Source organism: Bemisia tabaci, chromosome 6 (assembly GCF_918797505.1).
Source record: "Bemisia tabaci chromosome 6, PGI_BMITA_v3".
Classification (NCBI taxonomy): domain Eukaryota; kingdom Metazoa; phylum Arthropoda; class Insecta; order Hemiptera; family Aleyrodidae; genus Bemisia; species Bemisia tabaci.
In genome coordinates, this window is record NC_092798.1 from 51,464,573 (window position 1) to 51,488,777 (window position 24,205).

At 39.6% G+C, this 24,205-nt stretch overlaps 1 protein-coding gene across 3 annotated transcripts; it reads left to right on the plus strand.

Moving 5' to 3' along the window:
• Positions 1 to 24,046, plus strand: LOC109042030 (facilitated trehalose transporter Tret1). Of its 3 annotated transcripts, none has more exons than XM_019058580.2 (5): positions 2 to 1,821; positions 6,143 to 6,275; positions 14,844 to 15,029; positions 18,150 to 18,724; positions 19,717 to 24,046. In XM_019058580.2, the coding sequence occupies exons 1-5, from the start codon at positions 1,774 to 1,776 to the stop codon at positions 20,269 to 20,271; spliced, it is 1,497 nt and encodes a 498-aa protein (XP_018914125.2). In that variant the 5' UTR covers positions 2 to 1,773; the 3' UTR covers positions 20,272 to 24,046. The 3 variants fall into 3 exon arrangements, with proteins under 3 accessions (XP_018914126.2, XP_018914125.2, XP_072158002.1); XM_072301901.1 differs by lacking the exon at positions 2 to 1,821 and adding an exon at positions 5,152 to 5,267; XM_019058581.2 differs by lacking the exon at positions 6,143 to 6,275 and having other exon boundaries at positions 1 to 1,821.
• Positions 24,047 to 24,205: the final 159 nt, after the last annotated feature.

Sequence of the window (24,205 nt, forward strand, 5' to 3'; positions counted from 1 at the left end):
TATGTGCCATTCAGAAGTCATCGCGGATCCCGGCGACACATCTCGCGTAGGACAGTCAAAGCTCGCTGCCTCCCGGTTCAAAAGTTCAATTGAGTTGCACGCGATTTGCTGCGAAACAATTCGAAGACGCAATACGCGTCGGCCTCTCGTTTCCTTCGACGAAGTTGTCGACGCGAATGCTCACGCATATTTCCGTTATTGAAATTCGCACTTCACCGTCGCTGATTTGAAAGTGCGGGAAAAGCTCGAGATTCCGTGAAAAAGTTCAATTGAACCTCTGCAAAAAAAAAAATTTGCCTCCGCAAAAAAGCCATCTCATTGACGCAAGTGCTTACGCACGTTGCGGCTGGAGAAGCTCGCACTTTACCGTTGCTATTTGAAAATTCGAAAAAACTCGCAACCCGTCGCAAAAAGCTCACGGTTTCCTCACGAGTTATTTTCTCTGCGGTGTAGTTTGGGTAAAGCCCTTATCAGTGCGGTTACCAAAGCTGCAGGTTCGGGAATTCAAAATTATTTTAAGAAATTGATTACAGAAACTTAAATTGTGCGTGTAACGTTTACACTCGCCGGTATTTTTTTCACTATCTTCCGCAATTTCCTAAACTACTGGGCTCAAAAAGAGAGGAGTCTCTAGGTGCGACTCTAGCATCCCTCAGTTATTACTTCCTTTGCGCGATATGATGCGGGTTCGAAATAGCGGTACCAGCTTAAATTGCAGCGCTGAAGACACTTAACCATCGTCTTCCCATCACCAAAGACTCAACTTTTAAAAGTTCAAAGCTTGGACAAAAAACACTTATTAGTTGCCACAATACTGTCAGCACGTCCACTGTCATAATTCTGATTTGTCAACTTAAAGCTCAGGAGGGGCTTCTAGCATTACTGTAAGATTCAAGAATCGAACCCTCGAATTCCGAAAGTTCAAAGCTCGGACAAAAACACTTTTTGACCGTCACACTTCTCATTAGCCATTGGATTTTTTTTTTTATGGCATTTTAAAACACAAACGTTTATTCGCTGTCCGCTGTCATAATTTTGGCCGTTAGCTCGAGGCTCGTCGTAAAAAACACTCTTGTTTTCGACCGCGATCTACGCCGCACCGGCGCGGGGCGTTAAGGCAGTAGCGCTGCGTGTTTACAATGTAACGTCCGCGGGTCGAGCGTTATAGTCGATCAGCGTCGAGCGATTGCACTGCATCCAGTTATTTCTCGGCTCAATTAAAACATTAAGCTTGCACCGCGCGTTAAGTGGCGCGATCGCTCCCTCTCGAGCCGGCGATATTTACGTGTGCCCGGTAGAAATATTCCAATAACACCATTCATATTTCAAGTGTTTACCGTCCTCCATCCAGACGAGTGCTCCGTCCCCATAAAACACACACGCCCGCCGGGAAACCCATGAGTCAAACTTCGAATCATTCCCAGATTGGATCGATCTTTTTTCGCTGAGATTTAGTCGCCGACGGTCGAGGTCCGAGATAGCACTTGTATGAACTTGATGTCGTGTCTTCTCCTAGTGCGGGAGTTTCGTGCTGAAACCGCTGAAATGGTCGTCGAGTGTGAAAACGTGTCCGAAGAATCGCTGGAAGAGCCAAGTGTCTTAATCTTTTTCATCTCCAAAGCGCACGCTTGAAGGTGTTTTTTGAACTTTCGTCACCTCGTGAACTTTAATTAATTAGCGTCTTTAAAGTTTATTTATTTTAATTTCAAGTATTTAAGTTGTCCTCGCTTCTCATTTGTTTGAAAACTCATCGTGATAGATCTGATTTTCAAGATGATTGCGACTCTCAAGCTTATCAAAGAGAAAATTTTCAACAAAACTGTAAGTACATATGATATTGTGCATTTACTATGCATTTCCTTTTACTCTTTTATTTTAACTCGTCAATCTACATTACTTTTGACTTCTTTCCTTAACTTATTCAAGACAGTTCAACAAATTTTAGTATTTTTGATTTTGTGAAAAAAAGATAAAATGATACAAGAAAAAATAAAAACAAATCGTGCAGTTAATGTGAGACAAATGTTCTAACTGCACAAACGTTGTTTATTCAAATGCTAGCAGTATTTGTGCTGAAAAACACAAATTTGAAAACAAATCGCGTATCCAACGAAAGTGAATCATTATAGAGACGGGTGTTGCGCGAATATATTGGTTAAGAAACAATATTATGGAATAAAATTCAGGTGTATGAAACATTCCTGAAATACGGTGCTAGGTCATTTTTCCTAATTTTTTTTTCCTACTGCAAGTTTTCCTAGTACTTTTTTCCTACTGGTTTTTTGTCCCATTACAGTAAGTCCTACGAGTGAGATCTCCTTCTGGCTTTTTTCCTAAGGGTGTTTGTCCTAATAATGATAGAAACGTAAAGATGAGTAGAGCAGAGAGAAATTTTTCCGTCCTAACCTCGCAACTTGTATTTGTCTCTAGGAGACACCCTCACTGATAACCTAAATACTTGATAACTTGTACTTTTCTAATAAATTAACATTTAAAATTTTCCGTAAAATCCCTTTTGTAAATTGATTACTTCTAACTTTTCCATGAAAACCCTTTTGTAAATTGATTGTTTCTAAATTTTCCGTGAAAGCCCTTTTGTTAATTGTTTTTAATTAATTAATTAAATTTGTTTAAATTTGTCGTTTTTTCCCCAAAAAGTCTTCCGTCAATTCATCAACATGTTATTTATTCAGTAATTTTTTAATACTTTTTAATTTGCCACCATGCCTCAATTCATCAGCAATGCGAGGGGGGGGGGGTAAAAATTTAGTGCATTGTGGTTATCAGTATTACATACAATCACCTGTGTCATTTTTTAAAATTGAAATTAGGACAAACACCCTTAGGAAAAAAGCCAGTAGGACATCTCACTCATAGGACTAACTGTGATGGGACAAAAGACCTGTAGGAAAAAAGTACTAGGAAAACTTGCAGTAAGAAATAATGTTTTAGGAAAAATGACTTGCCACCTGAAATACCCAATGCACACAGGGAAACTAAAAGCGCACATGCCGTTTCTGAAAGTTACAAAAATTAAGTTCCTTTCATTATAGTCCATTCTACTGCAGTGGCGTAAACTCAAGAGGATTTCTGTCGAATGGAGGGGGGGGGGGGTGGTGTCAGAGGGTTAAAATTTCAGAAAAATCGTACAACATGACATTTTTTGGCATTTTTGGTACTGTGAGTGGGGGATCTAGCTCACTGGACCTTCAAGGTGGATATAATATCTCATCATATGTAGTTGCACCTCAAACTATACATTATAATTGCTGACACTACGGAATTTGCAGACATAGTATGCGTTAGAAGATATTGGTAGTGCACATTAAACCCGTTTGTCATATATGGACTACATTTTGCAGTGAAAAAAATCACTACTGGTCAATGGTAGAAATGACAGTTGCTCCATTGGTGTCCTAATTAAATGGTTGCTTCTCCGGATGGGTCAGAAATTGTGTCTCCTCGTCGCAAAATGCAGTCCACACGCTACTCTGAAAATCTAACTACAGGGCATTAGTTTTCCATTGGAGACGGTTCATTGCTAGACGATAACCCGATAAAAATAATTTTTATCCGATTTTATCAAAATTTCTGAGGATGATTTTAATGGAAAATATCTCTGTCGACTTCGCCCGGGAGAACTTGGCGTTTGGACTGATCCTACTTTTTGTTCTGCTGATCGACAGGATTCAACCATCAGAACATGATTCCGCGTAACGAGTAACTGATTTATTTAAATCAGTCTCAACTGGAATTTATTTTGCAATTAAAAATTAAAAACGCTTTCCGGCTCATCAGTAAAAACATGGATTTACGTAAGGAAACTAATGGTACATACGTTGTTTCTAAACTGAGCCCGAGATTATAGTTCCTAAGCTCAAAATGGCTCCAACCATGACTTTAAATAGACCGAGTTTGACGGAAAAGGACCGAGCTTTTCATGCTTAAGTGGGAATGGACTTGTCCTTGATATTCCTTGACAATCATATACGTATTTTTATTTTACACACGTGCCCACGAGTTTTAATTCCTCGCTGGTAAGCTCAGCTCAAATCCAATATCGAGCATCGTCGTTTCGAGAAATTTCTCACTGCAGGAGACTGCGAATTTTTCACGCGAATAATTTGAACTAGTTTTACGAGCGAAATTTCGCGCACGCAATTCATTGACAGGCAATCGTGGGGTATTGTCGCCCTCCTGACAAAAGGACACAACTACACTTCCGCAATGAACCATTTTGTCCACATAACTCAATTCTTTTCCGGGCTTATCTCTAAAAGCACTTACGTTCTTTTGTCAGGCAAGCGATGTATTCGATTTTTTGTTGCCTTGCCCTGATTATCTCCGTACGCGATGGAGTGTCATGAAAAAACGTGCACGCAAAGTGTGCGGAGGGTTCAAGTGAGACATCAAATATCTATCAGGTGTCACGCGCGTACTCAAAAAGGTACAATCCAGTAAATGAGCGGCTCCAGTCCAATCAACCGTACTCTAAGGGCTCACATGTTGCCATAAAATTTTCTGAACGTGCAGGGAACGTGCACTGAAAAAAAAGATTGGTAAGTTCTACCAATCTTCAAATCAATTCTGCCAGAGGAATGGTTGCCTGTACCAGTATATAGTAACGTTTACCTTTCTTCTGGCAGAATTGACTCTGAATTGACGCTGTGTGGAATACAGCGTGAAGAAATAGTAAATTCTACCAATTTTTTTTCAGTGTATGTGAGCTTTGAGTGATCCAAGCTCAGAATATTTTGCGCCAAAATGAAAACACGATTCGCCCAAAACCTCTTCGATTATGTGGAGAAAAGCTCCACGATGAAATGGGAACGAAGGGCCAGAGGTAGAGGAACTTAATTGCATTGCAATGTTGCAAATCATCGTTTACGTTTTCTGGTAACGAACTTACTTCTGCTAGAGTAGCAGAAGTAAAAGAAAAAAAAGTAAGCTCCCCTTGCATAATTTTATTCATTTATCAAATGCATAGGGCGCAATACGCATAGTCACTAATTTTCTTGGTAAGGAACCATGCACAAGAGGAGATAGGAAAGTTCCATGAATACTAAGTTGTGCTACGTTACGAAATTTGAAAATTACTTTTAAATGACCATTCTGACGGTCGTCAATTTTTCGTTCTTTTCCATGAGGCAGGAGTTTCAGTGGACTTACTGTTGTGTCAATCATGAAGTTTATCCAATTATGAGTCAATTACGAGAGTCCAATTTGCCATCCAAGCTTTTTCTATCGAATTTGACACCATCTTTCAGGTACGGGGGCGTGAACCCCATCCCCATTTACTTTACGTCCAGTCTGGGCAAATTCTTCAAATTTCTCACGAAAATACGACCCATAATTATGCCACAATGACGATCATAGCATACCTACTGCCGTACTAAGGAAGAACGCCGTATGAACATTCGAGAGTTGCCAAATTTCTCTAGATAAAACATTTGTCTTTGAGGAAGGTTATCCATATTTTTCCTTGAAATTTTCAGTTGTTTTAGATCAAATTGCGAACAAAATTGTCTGAAATTGTTGAAGAAAAATGTTCGAAATTTTCCAGGCAGGTAAATTCGGCTTTTGTCAAAGGAAATCTGGCAACGTCTAAAGGCGCATACGGCATTTTTCCTTAGCACGGCAGTATACTAGCGCTATGGTAATTCTGATCAGGCGGGGATCGTGTTAAAAATTTCTGACTTTTTTCCCGTAAAATTTTAAACAGAGATCACGTCTCGTGATTTCTCAATACTCCCCGTCAACCGGCCCACTCTGGGTGTACTTGCATCTTGAACTTTTAAAGTACTGATAACATTCAAACATTTTAAAGTTATGGGGAAGTCACGAGGACGTGAGTACCTCCTCCATGTGCATCGATGTACTAACGTCAAACCCTCCAACTTGTAAGCCTCTTCGCTTACAAATTTTTGTCGATAACATCGACACAAGCAAATCGATTTGATTATTCCACGTAGGAATTAGATCAGTTAACTTCTGATCTACAGGAACTTGTACAATAATTATCAAGTTAATGATTGGGCTTATTCAGTTTTTGTCGTTAATTACACTGAACAATAACGTTTAAATATTGATCAATGGTCAATGGATACAACTCTAACTGATCTGGTTTATTTTGTTTGAACAGTTGCTGGCTGTGATAATAGTTAATTCAATCAATATTGCTACGGGTATGGGTCAAGGTTTTTCCGCAATTCTGCTACCTCAACTTGAAAATAGCAAAGAGTTCTTTATCTCTCAAGAGGAAAAATCATGGCTCGGTAAGTCTCCACTCATCTTCTGTCATATTTTTCAAACGTATCATCGAGGCTGTTCGCTACATATCCACCATAAGGTGATCGTGAATCATTTTGGAAGGATTTTTTTTCGCATGCATTTGCCGAAGTTTGGCCTTGGTCTTCCTCATGGTTACCGAAAACTGATGAGATACCTGTACGATGGCCTCATCTGCTAGATTTATTGGAAAGTAATGGATAAGGGCGCGTCCTATTGAACTCGTCATAAGAGATATATAAATATCATATTGTTGGCCATCGTGCAAAACCACCTATCTCCATTGCAGTGTCTCAAAATTTACTTCACGCATTTCCTGTAGAATGAGGCAAAGTTGTCAACTCATTTTTGCGAAAATTGTTAGTTAGGCGGTAGTATCCGTTAGCCCTAGATTTTTAGCTTTTACAAAAAGTTCAAATAAACCAGTGGCTACTTTTAAAAGTTGACAGCAAAGTTTTTCCTCCATTTAAATTTATGTAATACAACAGATTCTTGGTGGAACAAATTGCCTCACTTAAAATCGATATTTTTCATTGATTATAATGGAGGAAAAACGGTGTTGCCAACTTTAAAGAATCACGACTGAAATAAAGACAACATTTGTCGTCTCCAGGACGAAGGAACGTAACTCCACTCCAAGGTTGCCAAACTCATTCAAGAACGAACAATTAAACAAGCAATTTATTTCATCAGAATGTACCTGAGCAATTTTAGCAAAAAATTTCCTGATTTTTGCATGAAATCTGAGGAAAATCAGCGAAATTTTCAGTTAGAAATCAAAGATTCTCCTGGTTAACTGGTGGTCCATTGGCGAAGAGAAATTTGGCAACATTGAAATGGAGTTACGCTCTTTCGTGAGGGAAATGCCGCATTGTCTTGAGTTTGTATCACACTAAAGGAGAATTCATTTTTTGATAGCCTAGACCCAAACTCCCTCAACTTCCTGCACCCGTTGGAGCTAATGGCGTAGCGTGCTTTGTGATATATCTATTGATCTGCCTTTTAAACCTTGGAAAATTATCGGCAAACAGAGTGTTCGCAACGAACACTTTAAAAATCGATTATTTACCATTGATTCAAATGGGGAAATATCGATAATCGATCATTAACTTCCCGCATGCGTTTTCGCTTCCGGAGATCAACAACTTCGGAAGGCGGGGGTGGCGGAGCGGAAGAAAGCGGAACGCAGCGAAATTTTCGCCGGCCCGCGTTAAAGGTCAATGATAACGCGTCGCGACGCCTATGCCGCCGACGCCCGCGTTAAATAGATGCGTCCGATCTCGATCGTCGACGGCGAAAACATCCTCCGACGCAAATAGATCGCGAATACCACCACGCTAAGGAAAAACACCCTATCAGCATTCGAGAGTTGCCAAATTTCCTCCAATAAAATGTTTATTTTTGAGGAGAGCTATAGATATTTTCTCTTGAAATTATCAGATGATAGAGTTCCAAAGACGAGGAAAAGCCTCCGAAAAATTGAGCGGAAAATATTCACGATTTTTCCCGAAAATTCGTATTTTATCATAGGAAATTCGGCAACTGACGAAGGTTCATACGGCGTTTTTCCCTCAGCGCGGCAGAATAGCACTTTCGAGCGTGGCCGTCACATTGTCCCAACTCACGATTTCTGTGTTTGTTGTGGCTTCTCGGGGGCGCCAGCGCGGCTTGCAACGCTGCGTTTCTGTGAGCTGGGGCTCGTGCCAAGTCGGAGCCGTTGAGTTGAACCGTTGAATGATGCTGCCGTGTGGGGACCGTACGAAAAATATAGATCTCGGGACCCATTGATGGGGGAGTCTGGGGGACCGCGGAATGCGTGGTTTTCGCACTTCCGGTTGCGGCCAGAAGCAACGGCTTCCTCTCCGATGTTAATGTTTCACAGATTTCACACCGGCTCTTCAAGAAATCGACGGTGAAACTACCAAACCACGTATCTCGTTTGCGGTGTTTAAAAATCTACGCTCACATTTTATTTTTTTGAAGTAGAACAAATCAGTATCATTCCTTGAAATTTTCACGGAATTTTCCCCGCACAAAGAGGAAAAATCACAGAAATTTTCAAGACTGGATGTTAAGTAGTTTTTCATTTAAAAAATAAAGTATGACAGGAAGTCTGCGACGTCGCAAACCGAGATACGTGGTTTGGTAGTTTCACCGTCGAAATGTAGTTTCCTGGACGAAAGAAGCTAAATTTCGACGTCGCAGAATTTCCGAGGCAAATGGAATTTTGCACTAAGAAGCGGTCGGGCTTGAAAGTTTCACTTATCTCTCTCACGGAGAAAAAAAACTCGTGCGTGGGACCCGAAGTTTAGGTCATATGGATCTCTGAAGTTTCCGGATTGAGCATCTGAACACTCTAGGTCTAGCTGTCGAGGTTCGGATCACACATCTGAAACTTCAGTTCTTACATCTGAAATACTGCGGTTTTCACATCCGAAAAACTTCGGTTCTCACATCCGAAAAACTTCGGTTCTCACATCTGAAGTACTTCAGATGTAAAAACTGAAGTTTCAGATGTGTGATCCAAACCTCGACAGCTAGACCTAAAGTGTTCAGATGCTCAATCCGAAAACTTCAGAGATCCATATGACCTAAACTTTGGGTCCCACGCACGAGTTTTTTTTCTCCGAGCAATATATGCGAAAATTAGGAAAATTTTGAACAGAACCGCGCGGTCACACTCTTCGTCGTTTCCCTCACGAAAGAACGTAACTAAATTCCAATGTTGTCAGATTTTCACTCACAAATTGCATTTTCACCAAGAAAAGCTCCAACATTTCTTACTGAAAATTTCACTGATTATACCTCAGATTTCATGCAAACATCAGACAAATTTTGCACAGTAATTGTACAGGTACTTTTTTGTAAGAAATTGAATTATTTGAGTCAATTTAACAACCCTGGAATGAAATTACGTCCCTCCGTCCGGGAGACTACGTCTTGTTAAAAATTGAATTGTTTGCGTCCGTTTTGCAACCTTGAAATGGAGTTACGTTTCTTCGTGAGGGATAGGACGAAATGAGAACAGGAAAAGGTGTATTTTTTCAAATACGGTAGGGAGCACTGCCTAATTAAAGAAATTTTGGAGTTTTTATTAGAATTTATTATTTTCACGTGACAGTGGCGGGTTATGAAAGGAACGAAGGAGGATTATTTTAGGACAACCTTCCGCATCTCTTCACCGATGGAGGGGGTTGAAAAAAACCCCGGGAAGTTCGGAGAATAAACCTACTCAAATTAACATTTTTGGAAAGTTGGCTCGCGAACTTAAAATTTGGAGGGAAATATTAACGTATTTTACATTTTCCATCGAATGTTTTAAAGTCGTTTGTTAAGGAGAGGGTGAGCAGTGGAAATGGCAATAAAACATACTTAGAGAGAAAAATCAACACAAATGTTTGCTTAATACGGGAGGAGAAACACAAAATAACCCTAGCCTCCGGTTGATAATTTCAAGAGAAAATGTCAACTAGTTTTCTTGAAGAAATTTTTTTTAAAATGAGTGGTAATTACCACCGTCGCAGGAATGGATTATCCCAATCTCTTAATTTTTTACTGCGTTGAATTCACTGCAAATCTGTACCAAAGTCAACACAAAATATGTGTTGGTTTGTGTTTCACTTTCTATATTACTCAAAAGTAACACAAGAACACAAATATTTTACCAGTCTGTAGAGACTCATGGATCGATGTTAAGGCTTTGGAAATCGTCGGGTAATAATCGAAAGATGAGCCAACTGTCCTCGGAATTATTTATTATGACCTATACCGGGTTTTTTCATTGACACAAAGTTAGTGTAGACTGCATGTCGCGGGGTATAAGTCGCGGAGCGACCAGGAGAGACCCTTACATTTTTCTCATAGATATCAACAATAATTTTCCTTTAATTTCCCAAAATGTGCAAATCAACCCTGACCACTTGATTTCCAATAATCTTCTAATGACGATCATCTTGTAAGATATCAGAAAAATTAAGAAACTGTAAGTTCACAAAATCTCAGTCCAATGTCTCTCCCCTAGAAATCAATAGACCTACGCTATTCGAGAATCAATCTCAAAAGAGTGAGAGTGAAACTTTGTCTTAAAACCAACAAGTACGGATTCATTTGTTTACTGCGCAATTGACGTATGACGAAACACTACCTGGCGACTCCTGACCCACATACACGCACAGCCGACAGCCAAAAAGTTGACCCAATTTCGATCATAAATAAAGAACTGTGATGCATGAAGTAAGTTTTAAGACTCGGGTTTACCTCTCTTAAAAATACTTACCATAAAATAAATAGCCATTAAAAATCTTCATTTATTTGGAGCCAAAGGACCAAATTGGGTGAATTTCAATTCGAGTGAAAATCGAAAATGTACCATGATTTTTGGTTCTTCTTAAGTATCGTCAAGACTCTTATGTTAGGGCGTATCTCAATTTTCACGTGAGCTCTGATTTACATACAAATCCACGCTTTCTGGGGAGTTAGTTTGCGAGAAACAGCATGTAGTTTCGGGAAAAAGCTAGGCACTTATAATTCTAATCAGTAATGCTCAAATCACTAAATCACCGGACTATAATACGAGTCATTCCCTCAAATGTCCAAAAAATGAACTGGTTACCTTGAAATTTATTCTTCAGAAAACTTCTGAGAAATCTCAAAATTCGATTTTGAGATCCTACAAGGCAAAAATCGCCACACCGGAAAGTCTCCATGCACTAAGGTCCATTTCCTGTAGACAGTCATACTAATAAAACTTTTTTCTTTAAAGGAAGGAAGGAAGGAAGCAAGAGATTGTTGTGAGAGAAAAAAAGAGAGAGACTATCTCTCTTGAACTTGAACTTCAGTGCATTTGTTTTCATTCAGTAGAGAGAATGACTTTCAAGTAGTCTGGCTTTTATTTTACGAATTACAATCAGAAAAGCTATTATTGCCAATGATAAAGGTCAAACGTTCAAGTGAAAAATCGTAGTAAGTACGCAAACATTAAATTGTCGAATATGTTATGTCATAGGAAATTCACCCTTTTGATTAGTTATCGATTATTTAACATTCAATTTAACCTCCAGGATTTTCCGCAATGAGAGGCGTAGCTCATTACTCATTTATGGTTTCCATTAAAAAATACCTGTTTCTTCTTGACCCACTAATGAGTCTCGTTTCGTCTTATCTTAAAATGACGACTGTGCGGAAAGTAAAAATAGAGACACTTGCGACACTTTCGTATTCGGCTGAGAGATCCGCCCACTAGCACCCTTAAATTTTCACTTGAACAAGGATAAAGAATTTACGGCCAATCATTAGGTGGAAGTTTAATGATTATCTCATTATCATGACCACTGAAATTATCCATAACCTACTTTTACCTCCCGACAAACAAAATTAGGTGAATTATTTTTTTTATTGGGTGTCGTCAATAACACGTTTGTTTCCAAATTAAAATTTTACAAATATTAGTTTGTAGCCTGGCCTTGCACGATGTATTCATTGAATTTTAAGACCGTGCAAAGGTTCGTTTTAAAAATTTCAGAAATGCGCAGATATACGCGGTATACTAGGGACTTACTAAGAACGGAGAAATTCTACACCAACCCTCCAAATCAATAGTATTTTTTATCACTCATTTTAGAATTTCATGTCGAAAGTTTTTACATCCTTCCCCTACATTATAAGATATTTAGTGCAAGTTTAACGTTAGCGCTAAGTTTATAGTGAAAAAAATCAGCTGAGAGTTATTTGGATTACATTCTGCAATTAGGAACTGCAATCTCAAGCTCAGGTTAGAAACAACGTGTGTACCATCAGTTTCCTTGTATACGTAAGTGTTTTTACGGATTAGCCAGAAATTGTAGTTCCCAATAGCAAACTATAGTCAATTTCGAGCTAGAGCAGCTACTTTATCCCGCCGAAAACCTTGTCCAATGTTCCCTTTTTAGTTTTGGCAAATATTAACAAGTTGAGAAAAGGAGCCAGCGAAGACGAAGGCGAGGGCGTTTCATCCGCAACCAAGACAAAACCGCGAAGCGATGATCGCGGGGTGAGCTTTAGCCGTCGCTTCCCCCCGCCACCCCCTCCGTCCCCCCACTCCACCCTCTCCACGGCACAACGCCGCGCCGTATCGAGTGCCCCCGAATAATAACTCATGAATGGGAATGGTGACGTCATCCGGGGGGCGGGGCCTCGGACTTGACGTCACGGGTTCACCGCCGACGTCACACGAAATCAAAGAAGAGCCGAACTTTCCGAGCCGCCCGCCCCGCGCCCTTCCGCGCATCCCCGGCGGGCGACGCGCCTGAAAAACGGGATCGCGAAGCATGGGATAATAGCCGCGCAAAGGGAGGGGCGCCCGCCCGGAAGCGCCGTTGTCGACGTGATCCTTTTACAAAGTTGCATGACCTAATGAGAGCCCCTTTGCATCCTCATCCCTTGCTAGATTGTATATTCTTGAGAATGTTCGCGGGGAATCGTAACAGTTTTCATTTATTCGGGTTTTTTCTATAGATAGGTCACTGTATCTATTATACACCTATATGTACCTATTATGGGAAAAGTACGGACATTACTGAAGAAAAAATTTCTTGAGATAATATTCTGACCTAAAGTTTGTCGTACTAAAGCTTACGTAATATATCTACAGAAGTAGCCTAAATTAAATGTATAAAGTAAAATAAAAAACAAGTACAACTGAAGAAAAATTTACTTGAACAAGATAATGTTTTATTATCATTTCACTGACTCTGTATCCTTTTCCCGTAGCTTTATACTTGAAGCTTATTTCTTTGTGGACGAAATTTGGTTTTTGTAGTAAACGAAAGAAAAATAATTCATATTTTCTTTGCTGGTCGTGGATCCTCAAAATATCTCCACACGAGTCACAGAAGGTTGAATCTTCGGTTAGCTCCGAAAAAAAAAAAAAATTAAAATTTGGAATGAAACACCTCTGATGGGCTCACAGGGAAAGGCTCTTTTACCTCAACCCATTTTGTCCCGTATATAGCAGCATATTATTAACGACCGCTGTCAAAAAGTTTCAATCATTCAGAACATGCTCCGTCATGGCTTTCTCGTTCATTCTTAAACGTCTCCACCGCTTCCGCTTATCTATCTTCAAAATCTGGGATAATTACGCCAATATCGAAAACAGTGGCTTCACATTCTCGAGGGACTAGGCGCACAGTGGAGCGCATCATTGTCAGGGGTTGGACTGAGACTAAAATTTGAACTTTTGATGTTGATTAGGTCACATTACAACTTTTAATGGGTGCCTCTTGCAGCAATTTTCCATCAAAAAGCCACGAGAACCATTCTTAAACTTAGAAATTTCGTAATAACAAAAACAAAAGACCGCATTTTTAATCGTTTCTTAAGGCCCTTTTCCCATCGCTTCACCCCATTGTGCGGCGGAGCGAGGCTTATGACTCGAGCAGCATGCTGCTTTTCTCAGCAAGAACCGCATAACGCCGATAAAACTCCTACGGATATTCGTGGTTTTTCCTGAGCATGTCACCATGGCTCAGCATTTTCGTATATCGGACTGCACTTGAGGCCCCGAGTTAATTAACCTCCATTTTCTTCAGTAAAAGCCGACCCCCGACCGCATCAAGCCGCTGCGCTGGGAAAGAAAAATGTTTTAATTTAGGAGTGCATGACGGGATTATGAAAATATTCCAGGTATTTGGATCGGGAAAACATACATCAGTTCACTCTCTATAAGCTTAGTTTGTTGGAGGCTCAGCCTCTTCGGAGGATTCTGAGTTAAATGTTCTTTGTTCAAAATTACTTCCCTGCATGAAGGTGTTAGTGGGTAGCCAAGGAAGTTCAGAACGCCTTCTTTTTGTGCATAGGCAACATGGCTAGCTATAAAGCACGAATAGTTGTATTATTTTTTAAAAGTTGGCATCTTCATTGCCCGTCGTTCCCGTCGAGGAAGGATCGTGACTCCATGCCAAGGTTGCATACTTGACTCAAACAATTCAATTTTTCACAGGACTGCACCTGCGCAATTTCTGTCCAAAATTTTTCTGATTTTCGAATCAGATTCGAAGGATCATTAGTGAAATTTTCAGTCAGAAATGCCCAAGATTCCCCTGGTAAAAACGCTATTTACGAGAGGAAATTTGCCAACTTTGAAATGTAGTTAAGTTCTATCATGAGGAAAACGACTACTGATCTAGGTGATCTCTCGGCTCAGGAGCCAATTTTTTGTAAGATATTGCAGCAGAAGGATTGACAATACTGCCGTGCTAAGGAAAAATGTCATATGAACCTTTGTCAAATGCTAAATGTCCTTTAATGAAATGCGAATTTTCAGGGAAAATTATGAATATTTTCCGTTCAATTTTTCAGAGAATTTTCTTTGCCATTAGATCCATATCGTCTGAAAATTTTAAAAGGAAATTTCATAGCTCTTCTCAAAAATAAACATTTTAGCAAAGGAAATTTGGCAACTCTTGAATGTTCATGCGGCGTTTTTCCTTAGCATGGCAGAATATATCCGTCATTTTTTTATTTTTATTCTGGGTTTAAGAAAGTTTTAATTGGAATTGATTCTGTTTATTTTTCAGCCAGTCTCGGAGTCATCCTGAATCCCGTGGGCGCCATGGCTGCCGGTGTCATCATGCAGTTTGCAGGAAGGAAGTACACTTTGATCGGCGCCTGTATTCCATTTTTCTTCGGGTGGTTGATCATAGCAATGAGCACATCCCTCGCAATGCTCTACGTGGGCCGGCTTTTATCTGGCATGGGAATGGGTGAGTGTTAAACTATTCATGAATAAATTCTCAGGACGAAAGACAGAACACAGGAAAAGGGACCTAAGTCATCAAATACTTAAATTTGAACAATTGACACCATAGAAAAAGGAGTTTGTTACGCATGAGGATACATTTTACGAATAGAAAAGAAAGGCACTGAGCTTTTTTTTGGGCGAAAAACACCCAAACATTTTAAACCGAACAAGAGTTTAGTGGTTTGAAGTTCGCAGTTTAAAAATGATTATTTAGGGAAAGAGATATTCAAAATGCTATAATCAGCATGCTACTTCAATCCTTCTTTCTAGAAAAATAGGATTCATTCCTCGCTAATATTTTCTTTTGACTTTTGGAAAAGTTGACCGTAGAGATCTCAGAATCCGATTTTTTAAGCAACCCAGCAAATAGCTCTCTGGGTGTTTCAAATTATTTGGATTAAGGTCCCTTTTCCCGCAAGTTGCATCAAAGTCACACCCAAAAAAAGAGGTTTTAAGTTTTTTCCTCCATAAGACTCAATGTTGGTGATTGGGTCCAACGTCTCTTTTTAAATTCCATTTTTTTTCTTAACTTTGAATTTTTTCCAAGAGAAAACGTGTAAGTAGTCAAGCTCAAACACTAAGTCATTTTTTCCCAGAACTCTTTTCTGATGCTTCTTTTCTGCCTAGTTTCGATCCATAAACTTTTGAATTGTGTTTTGTTTAACTCGAAGAAAGATAACTTTACAACTTGCGATAGAAGAGAGTATTTTTTAAGTCTCAACTTTGAAAAAAAAAGCTCTGAGAATAAATGGGAGAAGAAAGGGAATCCAGCACAGTCTGGCTTTAAAATCACTTTACAGACGCGAACTCGAGTCTCCGACTGTCATCGAGCAACGTGATTGAGACTCTCGACGATAAGCTGGCTCAAGTGGGCTTGAGAGTATTCTGAAACTTGTCAAAGCTGAATGCTTCAATTTTAGCCTTTGGACCTGTGGAGTCTCGGATTTATCAGAGTGCAAAACTCTTAAAGTTTGATACGACCGTCGCGGAAAGTGATCATTAAAGTTGTAAAGTTCATTTTATCACACCTTCTTTCGAAGATTAATTTTCGGCTATGTTAATTTACTCGAGAATACTTTACCTTTCAAGATTGATAAAAGAAACATGACGTTGTAGCGCGATTTAATGATAAAATGCGAGAGAAATACGCTAAAAATGGCCAACATATGGCAAGGTACTCAACTCTCACGTTTCGAAGTAATCGCATGCCCATTCTCAAGTAAAACACATCCGCTAAAAATACAATTTTAAAACACGAGATTCATGATTCAAATCATCAAGGTAGGAGTAAGTTCAAACTTCTCGATTTCCAATATTCAGTGAGAAATGACCTGCAGTTTCTTAGTTAAAACACGATTTGCGAGTGGAGATTTTGTATTGTTGAAACATACACGTACGTTGTTTTGTATGGAAAACGTCGCTTCATAAGAGTTACTTGCAGGCTTTTTTCACACCTTCAGTGATAAAAAAATACGCATAGAATTTGAAAATAAAGGAAGAAGAAGAGAATACAAATTATTTTGCCATGAATTGAAATAGGCGCCTTTTCCTCCATAAAAACACGGTAGCAAGAGGCACCTTTCCGTGAGCTTGAGGCAACTAAACCTACTGCAAGATAAAGCGTAGAGTGTCATGGAAAAATGAAGGCGCTTCAATTCGAAATCGTGATTTGAACGAGCATAGTTCACACACACAGCACCGGCACATAGTTCTGTTTCGTAGAAATATGTCCGATTTGTTGAAAGAGCATATAAGTCGCCCGCAAATCGCTGGAGATTGCCGATTGCTGCAATATTGCTGCCACTCTTTTAGAATTCGCCCTCTTCGTCTCCTCCCAGTCTTTCGTAGCCTCCCCGCAGTCATCCTTTTAACTCGACCATACACGGAGAAAAAAACTTCGTGCGTGGGACCCGAAGTTTAGGTCATATGGATCTCTGAAGTTTTCGGATTAAGCATCTGAACACTTTAGATCGAGCTGTCGAGGTTCGGATCACACATCTGAAACTTCAGTTCTTACATCTGAAGTACTTCGGTTTTCACATCCGAAAAACTTCGGTTCTCACATCCGAAAAACTTCGGTTCTCACATCCGAAAAACTTCGGTTCTCACATCTGAAGTACTTCAGATGTAAGGACCAAAGTTTCAGATGTCGTCACCTTCCAGGCAAAGTATCACAAGCGCCATGCGACGTTTAAAAATTTCCGCCGCCATTTTATTTCTTTACTGAGAAATTGTTGGTCGAATCTGTTTGGAAATTTCACTAAATTTTATCGGCAGCACAAAGAAAATTCAGTGAAATTTTTGGACAGCTTCGTTGAACAATTTCTCTGTAAAAAAATAAAATGGCGGCGGAAATTTTTAAACGTCGCATGGCGCTTGTGATACTTTGCCTGGAAGGTGACGACGTGTGATCCGAACCTCGACAGCTAGATCTAAAGTGTTCAGATGCTCAATCTGAAAACTTCAGAGATCCATATGACCTAAATTTCGGGTCCCACGCACGAGGTTTTTTTCTCCGTGTACCAGATGAGCCTCTAGATCCATTGATCCCTCTAGAGTCCCTTTATACCCAGAGTTAAGACAACTCACTTTTGGTTGGGCTGGAAGTGGCCTAAAAAAAATCCAATTCTGATTTGTTCTCGCTCATGGAGGCCGAAACGAGTGCACCAAGATGGCGGTACCTCGAATGTGAACAAGAATAATGAAAATATTACCTAATTGTGGTTTATCAAGAGTAAGTTGTTATTACCATCGGTCCAAAATGAAAATAGATTAAGAAATTATTTACAAACCAAACTCATTCTCTTTTTAATTGATCAATTTGTTGATGTTGTTGTTTTTGTGTGACAGACATCGCAGGAATCCTGATCCTTATCCCTCAATATCGTTCGTTTGGGTGCACTCGTTTCGGCCTCCATGGCCAGCCAAGGCCGGCTGCCAGTCAGCTGATATTCGAGTTGTCTTAACTCTGGGTATAAAGGGACTCTAGATCCCTCTAGATCCCTCGAGATCTCCGGTGGATCATGACCCATATTCCACTTATCGCACCCTCAACATAACAAAACCCCCATTTTGTGTCCAGGTATGGCGAGCGCAGCCTACGTCTACATCTCTGAGATCAGCACGACGCACGAGCGCGGGCTCTACTCCTCGTTCGGGCCGACCGGGACCTCCTTCGGGGTGCTCACCGTCTACTTCCTGGGCTACGTCGCCGACTGGAAGACGGTGGCGTGGATCTGCGCCGCCACTTGCGCCCTCAACGCCCTCTCCATCTGCTTCATGCCCGAGACGCCCTCGTGGCTCGTCTCCCGGCAGCGGCTCCCTGACGCCCTCCGCTCCCTCGTCTGGCTCCGCAGAAACGAGCTCGTCGCCAAGAAGGAACTCAACGACATCGTCAGCCACGCCGTCCTCGAGTCGCAGGTCACCAGGAAGCAGAAGACCATCCTGAGTATACTCCGCAAGGCCACCGTCTGGAAGCCCACTGTTATCCTGGTGGCGTTCTTCATCCTCCAGCAGGGCTCCGGGATCTACATCATGCTCTTCTACTCCGTGACTGTCTTCCAGGAGATCAAGTCTGTTCTCAACCCCTTCGTCGATTCGATCATCGTGTCCGTTGTCCGGCTCTTGACGTGTATCATCGGATCCGCGTTCATCCAGGTACTTATGAATTCTTGGTATACGGTCAGGGTTGCCACAGTCGGGAAAAACCGTGGAAATCAGGAAATTTCGGGGAATATTTAAAAGTCAGGGAAAACCTAGAAATTTTAGGGTAATCGACGCGCGTGTGATAAAAAATTTGTTAAGTCACATTTGACTGCTATTGAGAATGGGTTTGACATTTCGAACAACAAATTTTGCATGAAAACTTTTGCAAATTTTGTCCTGTCACCCATCTGGCGTACCTTTAATTTATTGTCACTTAATTTTATTAAAATGTAAGAGAAAAATTCAATTTTCAATCCCTGTGGCAACCCTGTATGACTGGGAAAAAATTTAGAGTATATGGGTCATTGTATGTATTATGCCTTGCTAAGGAAGGACGTCGTATGAGCCTTTAGAAGTTGCCAAATTTCCTCTGATAAAATACGAATTTCCAGGGAAATCTGTGATTATTTTTCCTCCAAGTTCGCTCAGAATTTTACCGGCAGTCAGATCGAAATTATCTGAAAATTTCAAGAGAAAATACGCATAACCCCTCTAAAAAAATTAACATTTAACATCAATTGGACGTATTTCTACCAAACGGAACTATGTGCAACAAGACATGAGCCCTGAGACCCGTAAGAATATATGCATAACAGGGCTCACGTCATAATGCACATAGTTCCGTTTGATAGAAATACGTCCAATTATCCGTGAAGACAGCTCAAAATTGCTCCTGAGTCTATTCAGTTTTTCCAATTTCCGATTTATTACAGAGCGGACCCTGTAATAAATTTGAAAATTTTCGCATTTTACAGCTGAGGAAGCCCCTAAACCACCCCATACAGCTGAAGGAGTTCTCTTCGGTGAATTATCTTTCTGAACCTCCTTTAATGCGACACCCCCTCTGCCCCTAACAAAAAGCCCCTACTCCCGCCCATGGACGTACCCTTAAGACAGTTTATGTGCTTGGACAAGAATAAAGTTGATTTTGTTTTACATTACAGGTGATCAGCCGGAAGCGATTGGTGATCCTCTCCAGTTTCGGGATGTTCTTCTCGATGCTGAGTCTGTTCGCCTATGGGAACATCGCGAGTGACGACGCGACAGCTCGGCTGGTCCCGTGGTTCCCGGAGATGTGCCTGCTCATCAACATCAGCTTCAGCATGTTCGGGACCCTCCAACTCCCCTGGATCATGATCGGCGAGCTCTACCCGCTCGCCTACCGCGGCATCATGGGCGGCCTCATCTCATCCGTCGGCTACGCTCTCATCTTCCTCCACGTCAAGATCTTCCCGGCCATAAGCACCGTCATGAACATCTACAGCATATTTTTGGTCTATGGCCTCTTCTCGCTGGTCGCTATTGTGTTCGGGAAGGTCTATCTGCCCGAGACCAAGGATAAAGAGCTCCATGAGATCGAGGAGATTTTCAAGAAGAAGAAAGGTGAGGTTCAGAAAGTTGATGAGAAGCCCAATCAAACTCCAATTTTTATCTGTAATCCCAAGCTGCCGTTTGTGCCTATGCAGGAGCAAGTTGTGTTGAGCGCACCACAAGTGTGATTGATTTTAAGGTGTTTTTTTATGAAACCGATGGTTTGTTCTGCCTTGCTGAGTAAGAACGCCGTATGAGCCATCAGGTGTTGCCAAATTTCAAAAAAAATCACAAATTTTCCTGAAAATTTGCGCGTATTCTTCCTCCGATTTTTTAGGGGATTTCGGTCGTAATTAAATCTAAAAATTCTGAACATTGCGAGAAAAAATCTTTATAACTTTCCTTAAAAATAAATATTTTCTGGGAGGAAATTTGGCAACCTTCGAATGCTCATGCGGAGTTTTTACTCACGACGGCAGTATACGTAAAGACGGTTTAATGTCCATATCGACGGTGATGCTCCCAAACCATGTATCTCAGTTCGCGACACTATATGGAAAACTATTCAAAATCAACTCCTAAAAACTTCAGTAGTTTTTCTCCTCTGCTCGAAGGAATTTCTGTGAGAACTCATAATTTGTTCTCCTTTAAAAAATAAAAATAGAGCAGAGATTTTGCACCGTCAATATGTTACATGGCTTAACCTAAATTTTGAGTAGGCACTACTACTAGTCATGTCAGAATTAGTGCCCAGTCCTGCGACTCCAGGGCTAGTGCTTATTCAAAGTCTAGGCGATACCGTTCTAGGACCTTTAGAGTGGTTTTTCCTTGGAATGATCTCATCCCCTCTTAGGTTGAGTGAAGATGGTCCCGCTTAAAGGGGTTTAATTTCAGGAGAGTGTAGCTCAGCATCGAACATAGTTCTTTAGTTCAAGTTTTGATCTCTATTTTTGGGATGCATTCATATTTTTTGCCGGTGTGGATAATTTAAATTTTTCTTTTTTTAATTAAAAAGAAAGAAAAAAAGAGAAAAATCTATGCATCGCCATCTTTCTGAGTCGTTTAGACGTGTGGTGTAGCGAGTTCGATTTGCATTGAAGTATCTTGAGCGATAAGCCATAGGGTCGGAATCAGTATAACTGTGATGTATGATTCTTTATTTTCATTTTTTTGGCAATATATTCCTCATTAGATTTATGTTTTTGTACGGATATGGAAGCCAAAAATGATACAGTAATGCCTATGTCCTGTCTCAGGCAATTAGGAATTGCCAACAAATTGCAATCTACTTGCGTTGAATAAATACACTTTGCGAAAAATACACTGAAAATGTAAAAATTCAGAAAAAAAGCAATGAAAAAGAAAGTGCATATCATTATGCGTGGCATGCAAACATACACCGTTTACCTCTAACTAGCAGACTTGCGAGTGCGTGAAGTGAAATCAGGGACTTTAATTGGCTTTGGTCAGGATAGGCAACTAAACTAACTGCCTGGCAAAGCGGAGAATATCACCAGGCTTTGAAGGCACTCCGAGCCGAATATTTTTCGATGCCACCTTTACTAGGTCATGTACCGGTGCAATATGACGAGTTAGCACGCACACCAAGTGTGAATTTCCGGCAATTGCTGACAGCTTACGACAACTACGTTAACAAAAATATGATAATACGTTTTTTTTTTTTGTAAAGTTTTGATTTTCAAAATAAGTCTCTGTTCATTATAAATTGGGTAGTATTTGACAATAATCAAAACATCTAATGAAATAAAATCAACCACAGCTCTAAGGTTAAATTTAGGGGGACTTGCTACGTGAAAAAATCACTCTTTTTCCCAGACCATCATCAGATCGGCGTAAATCTCTAAATCCTTTCCACTAAAGGATCAGTAGACACGGAACGTTGAATTCACAATCCGGATGAAAAAGTATATGTTCAAAGCCAAGTATGCAAGTAATGAATTTTTCACGATAAGCGTTCCCTCTCGCCTTGCTGTGGGACAGGTTTGAATATTTATCATTTCGTGTAGATTATTACAAACTTATTTAAAGTCATTGATTCTAAAATTGTGCCTTAGAAATCTTGACCGGGAATCTTCCCTCAACTAGAGCCTAAAATTCTCCTCGACTGCTACAAAATCACCGATTATCATGCATATAAATATGTATATAACATTATGTGATTAGTTACCAAATCCTGTAAATTTCAATTCTCACTGTGATAAACTGTACATATGAAAAGATCCCTTGAGAAATTGTAAAATGTGATGTCTGCGTTGATAAAAAAAACACTGGAAAACTCATGAATTTAATTGCGGCGAAAAATTGATTTTAAAGAAAATTTAAAAAAAAGGCAGAATTCACTCATACAAAACGCCTGCTGTAAACTTAATGTGCTATTTTGCGGTATATATTATTGCATTTATGAGAATTATATCACCACTGATCCTCCCACACCTCCGCATCTACAAAACATTTTTAAATTTCCCGATATGGTCTTCTCTCAGATTAAATTTATGAATCCTTGTTCATATTTTTTCGTTATTCATGTAATCTTTATTGTTAAATTGAGCTTTGATGTGATAATAGTATAAGTTATTATATTATTTCAGTGGAAAATTGGCACAGAGGCCTGATTTCTAGTCAAGGTTAAAACTCGTCAAGTTTTATACCACCTGATGAATATTCAGAATTACTCGAACCTTTTTCCACCAATTTTGATACGAATATACTCCTGAATATTCGGTGATTCGTTTATAATTTTATCAAGTAGGTCGTTTGTTTAATTTATAATATTGTTACAGAATTTTTGAGGTTTAGCCTCCTTGTTAACACTTTTATCAATTTGAAAGGTACGCTCAAATCCAAAGATTTTTTCTCTATCGTTCGGCGTATTTTTCATAGTCATAAACCCTTGTGATTTACCCTCTTTGAAAAATATGTTTTTATTACTTCTGCTAAATTTTTCCTACGACAAATTCTCTTGATTCATATTATTATGTGTCAATGATTCATTGTACTGTAATTGTTTACTGGAACTGGCTTGTTTATACCTAATCGTTTTGTTCTTCTTTCTTCGAAGTGACTAATTTGTTGAAAGCGTCTGATACTAGCTCTAGAGTAACCTGAACTCCAACGCGCCAATATCTGCTTTCAGAAAAGTATATTAATGACTTGAGTAAAAAAAATACATATTTTCCATCGCAACGTTTCCAGTTTTTCCTTATTATTTATTATATTTGGCCGTATTTATGCTAAAAGGAACTATGTTGCACAAAAACCCTATGCACATACTTCCTTTTACCATAAATACGTCCATTTCGAAGAAAATCAAGTAGGTCACGGTTTTTAGTGAATTTTCTTCTTTCAGTCCAATATATTCACAAAACATTTTAAACGGATATTTCTGTTCATTTTCTTTTATATAACAGTGGAACATAATCCAAAACTCTCAAACATCACTGTGTAAAAACGCGTTTCTCGACTCTGGCCAGTATAGTGTATCAAACACATATCATTGACTGTCCACCGGACAAAATAAATTATGATGGGTTTATCAAGGGGATTTTTAGAACTCCCAATGGGTTTATCAAGGGGATTTTTAGAACTCCCAATGGGTTTATCAAGGGGATTTTAGAACTCCCAATGGGTTTATCAAGGGGATTTTTAGAACTCCCAATGGGTTTATCAAGGGGATTTTTAGAACTCCCAATGGGTTTATCAAGGGGATTTTTAGAACTCCCAATCCCACCGTCTTTCAATTGTACTATTTGCCTTAAATTTGTTTTGTACTTTCATGTTTTGCATATTTATAAATGCTTATACGTTTTTCTCTTGTTCCTGTAAGTGTCTTTGGTATAACTTTTCTATTCTGTTTATAAAAATGCTGTTGTTTTATTTCTTGTTTCTACATTGTTTTATGCTATTATATTTATTATTATTCAATAAAACTGAATTTATAATGTCCTTAATGGTGTTTTTTAGATTTACCTCAGTTATTTTGGTTGCCCATCGGTGTATGAATCTCAGTGAAAGGGGACAAATTTGTCAAATCAGCTTGAAAAATCGAAAATTAAGTTTTCCCTGGTTCCGTAATGGACAAATAGGCGTAAATACTCTCGAACT

Bases quoted from the DNA above. Each gene is read 5' to 3' on its own strand.
- LOC109042030 (XM_019058580.2), top strand. From the start codon at position 1,774: ATGATTGCGACTCTCAAGCTTATCAAAGAGAAAATTTTCAACAAAACT. The intron at 1,822-6,142 runs GTAAGTACATAT...TTGTTTGAACAG, and splicing joins AGAAAATTTTCAACAAAACT to TTGCTGGCTGTGATAATAGT. The intron at 15,030-18,149 runs GTGAGTGTTAAA...TTTTGTGTCCAG, and splicing joins TTTATCTGGCATGGGAATGG to GTATGGCGAGCGCAGCCTAC.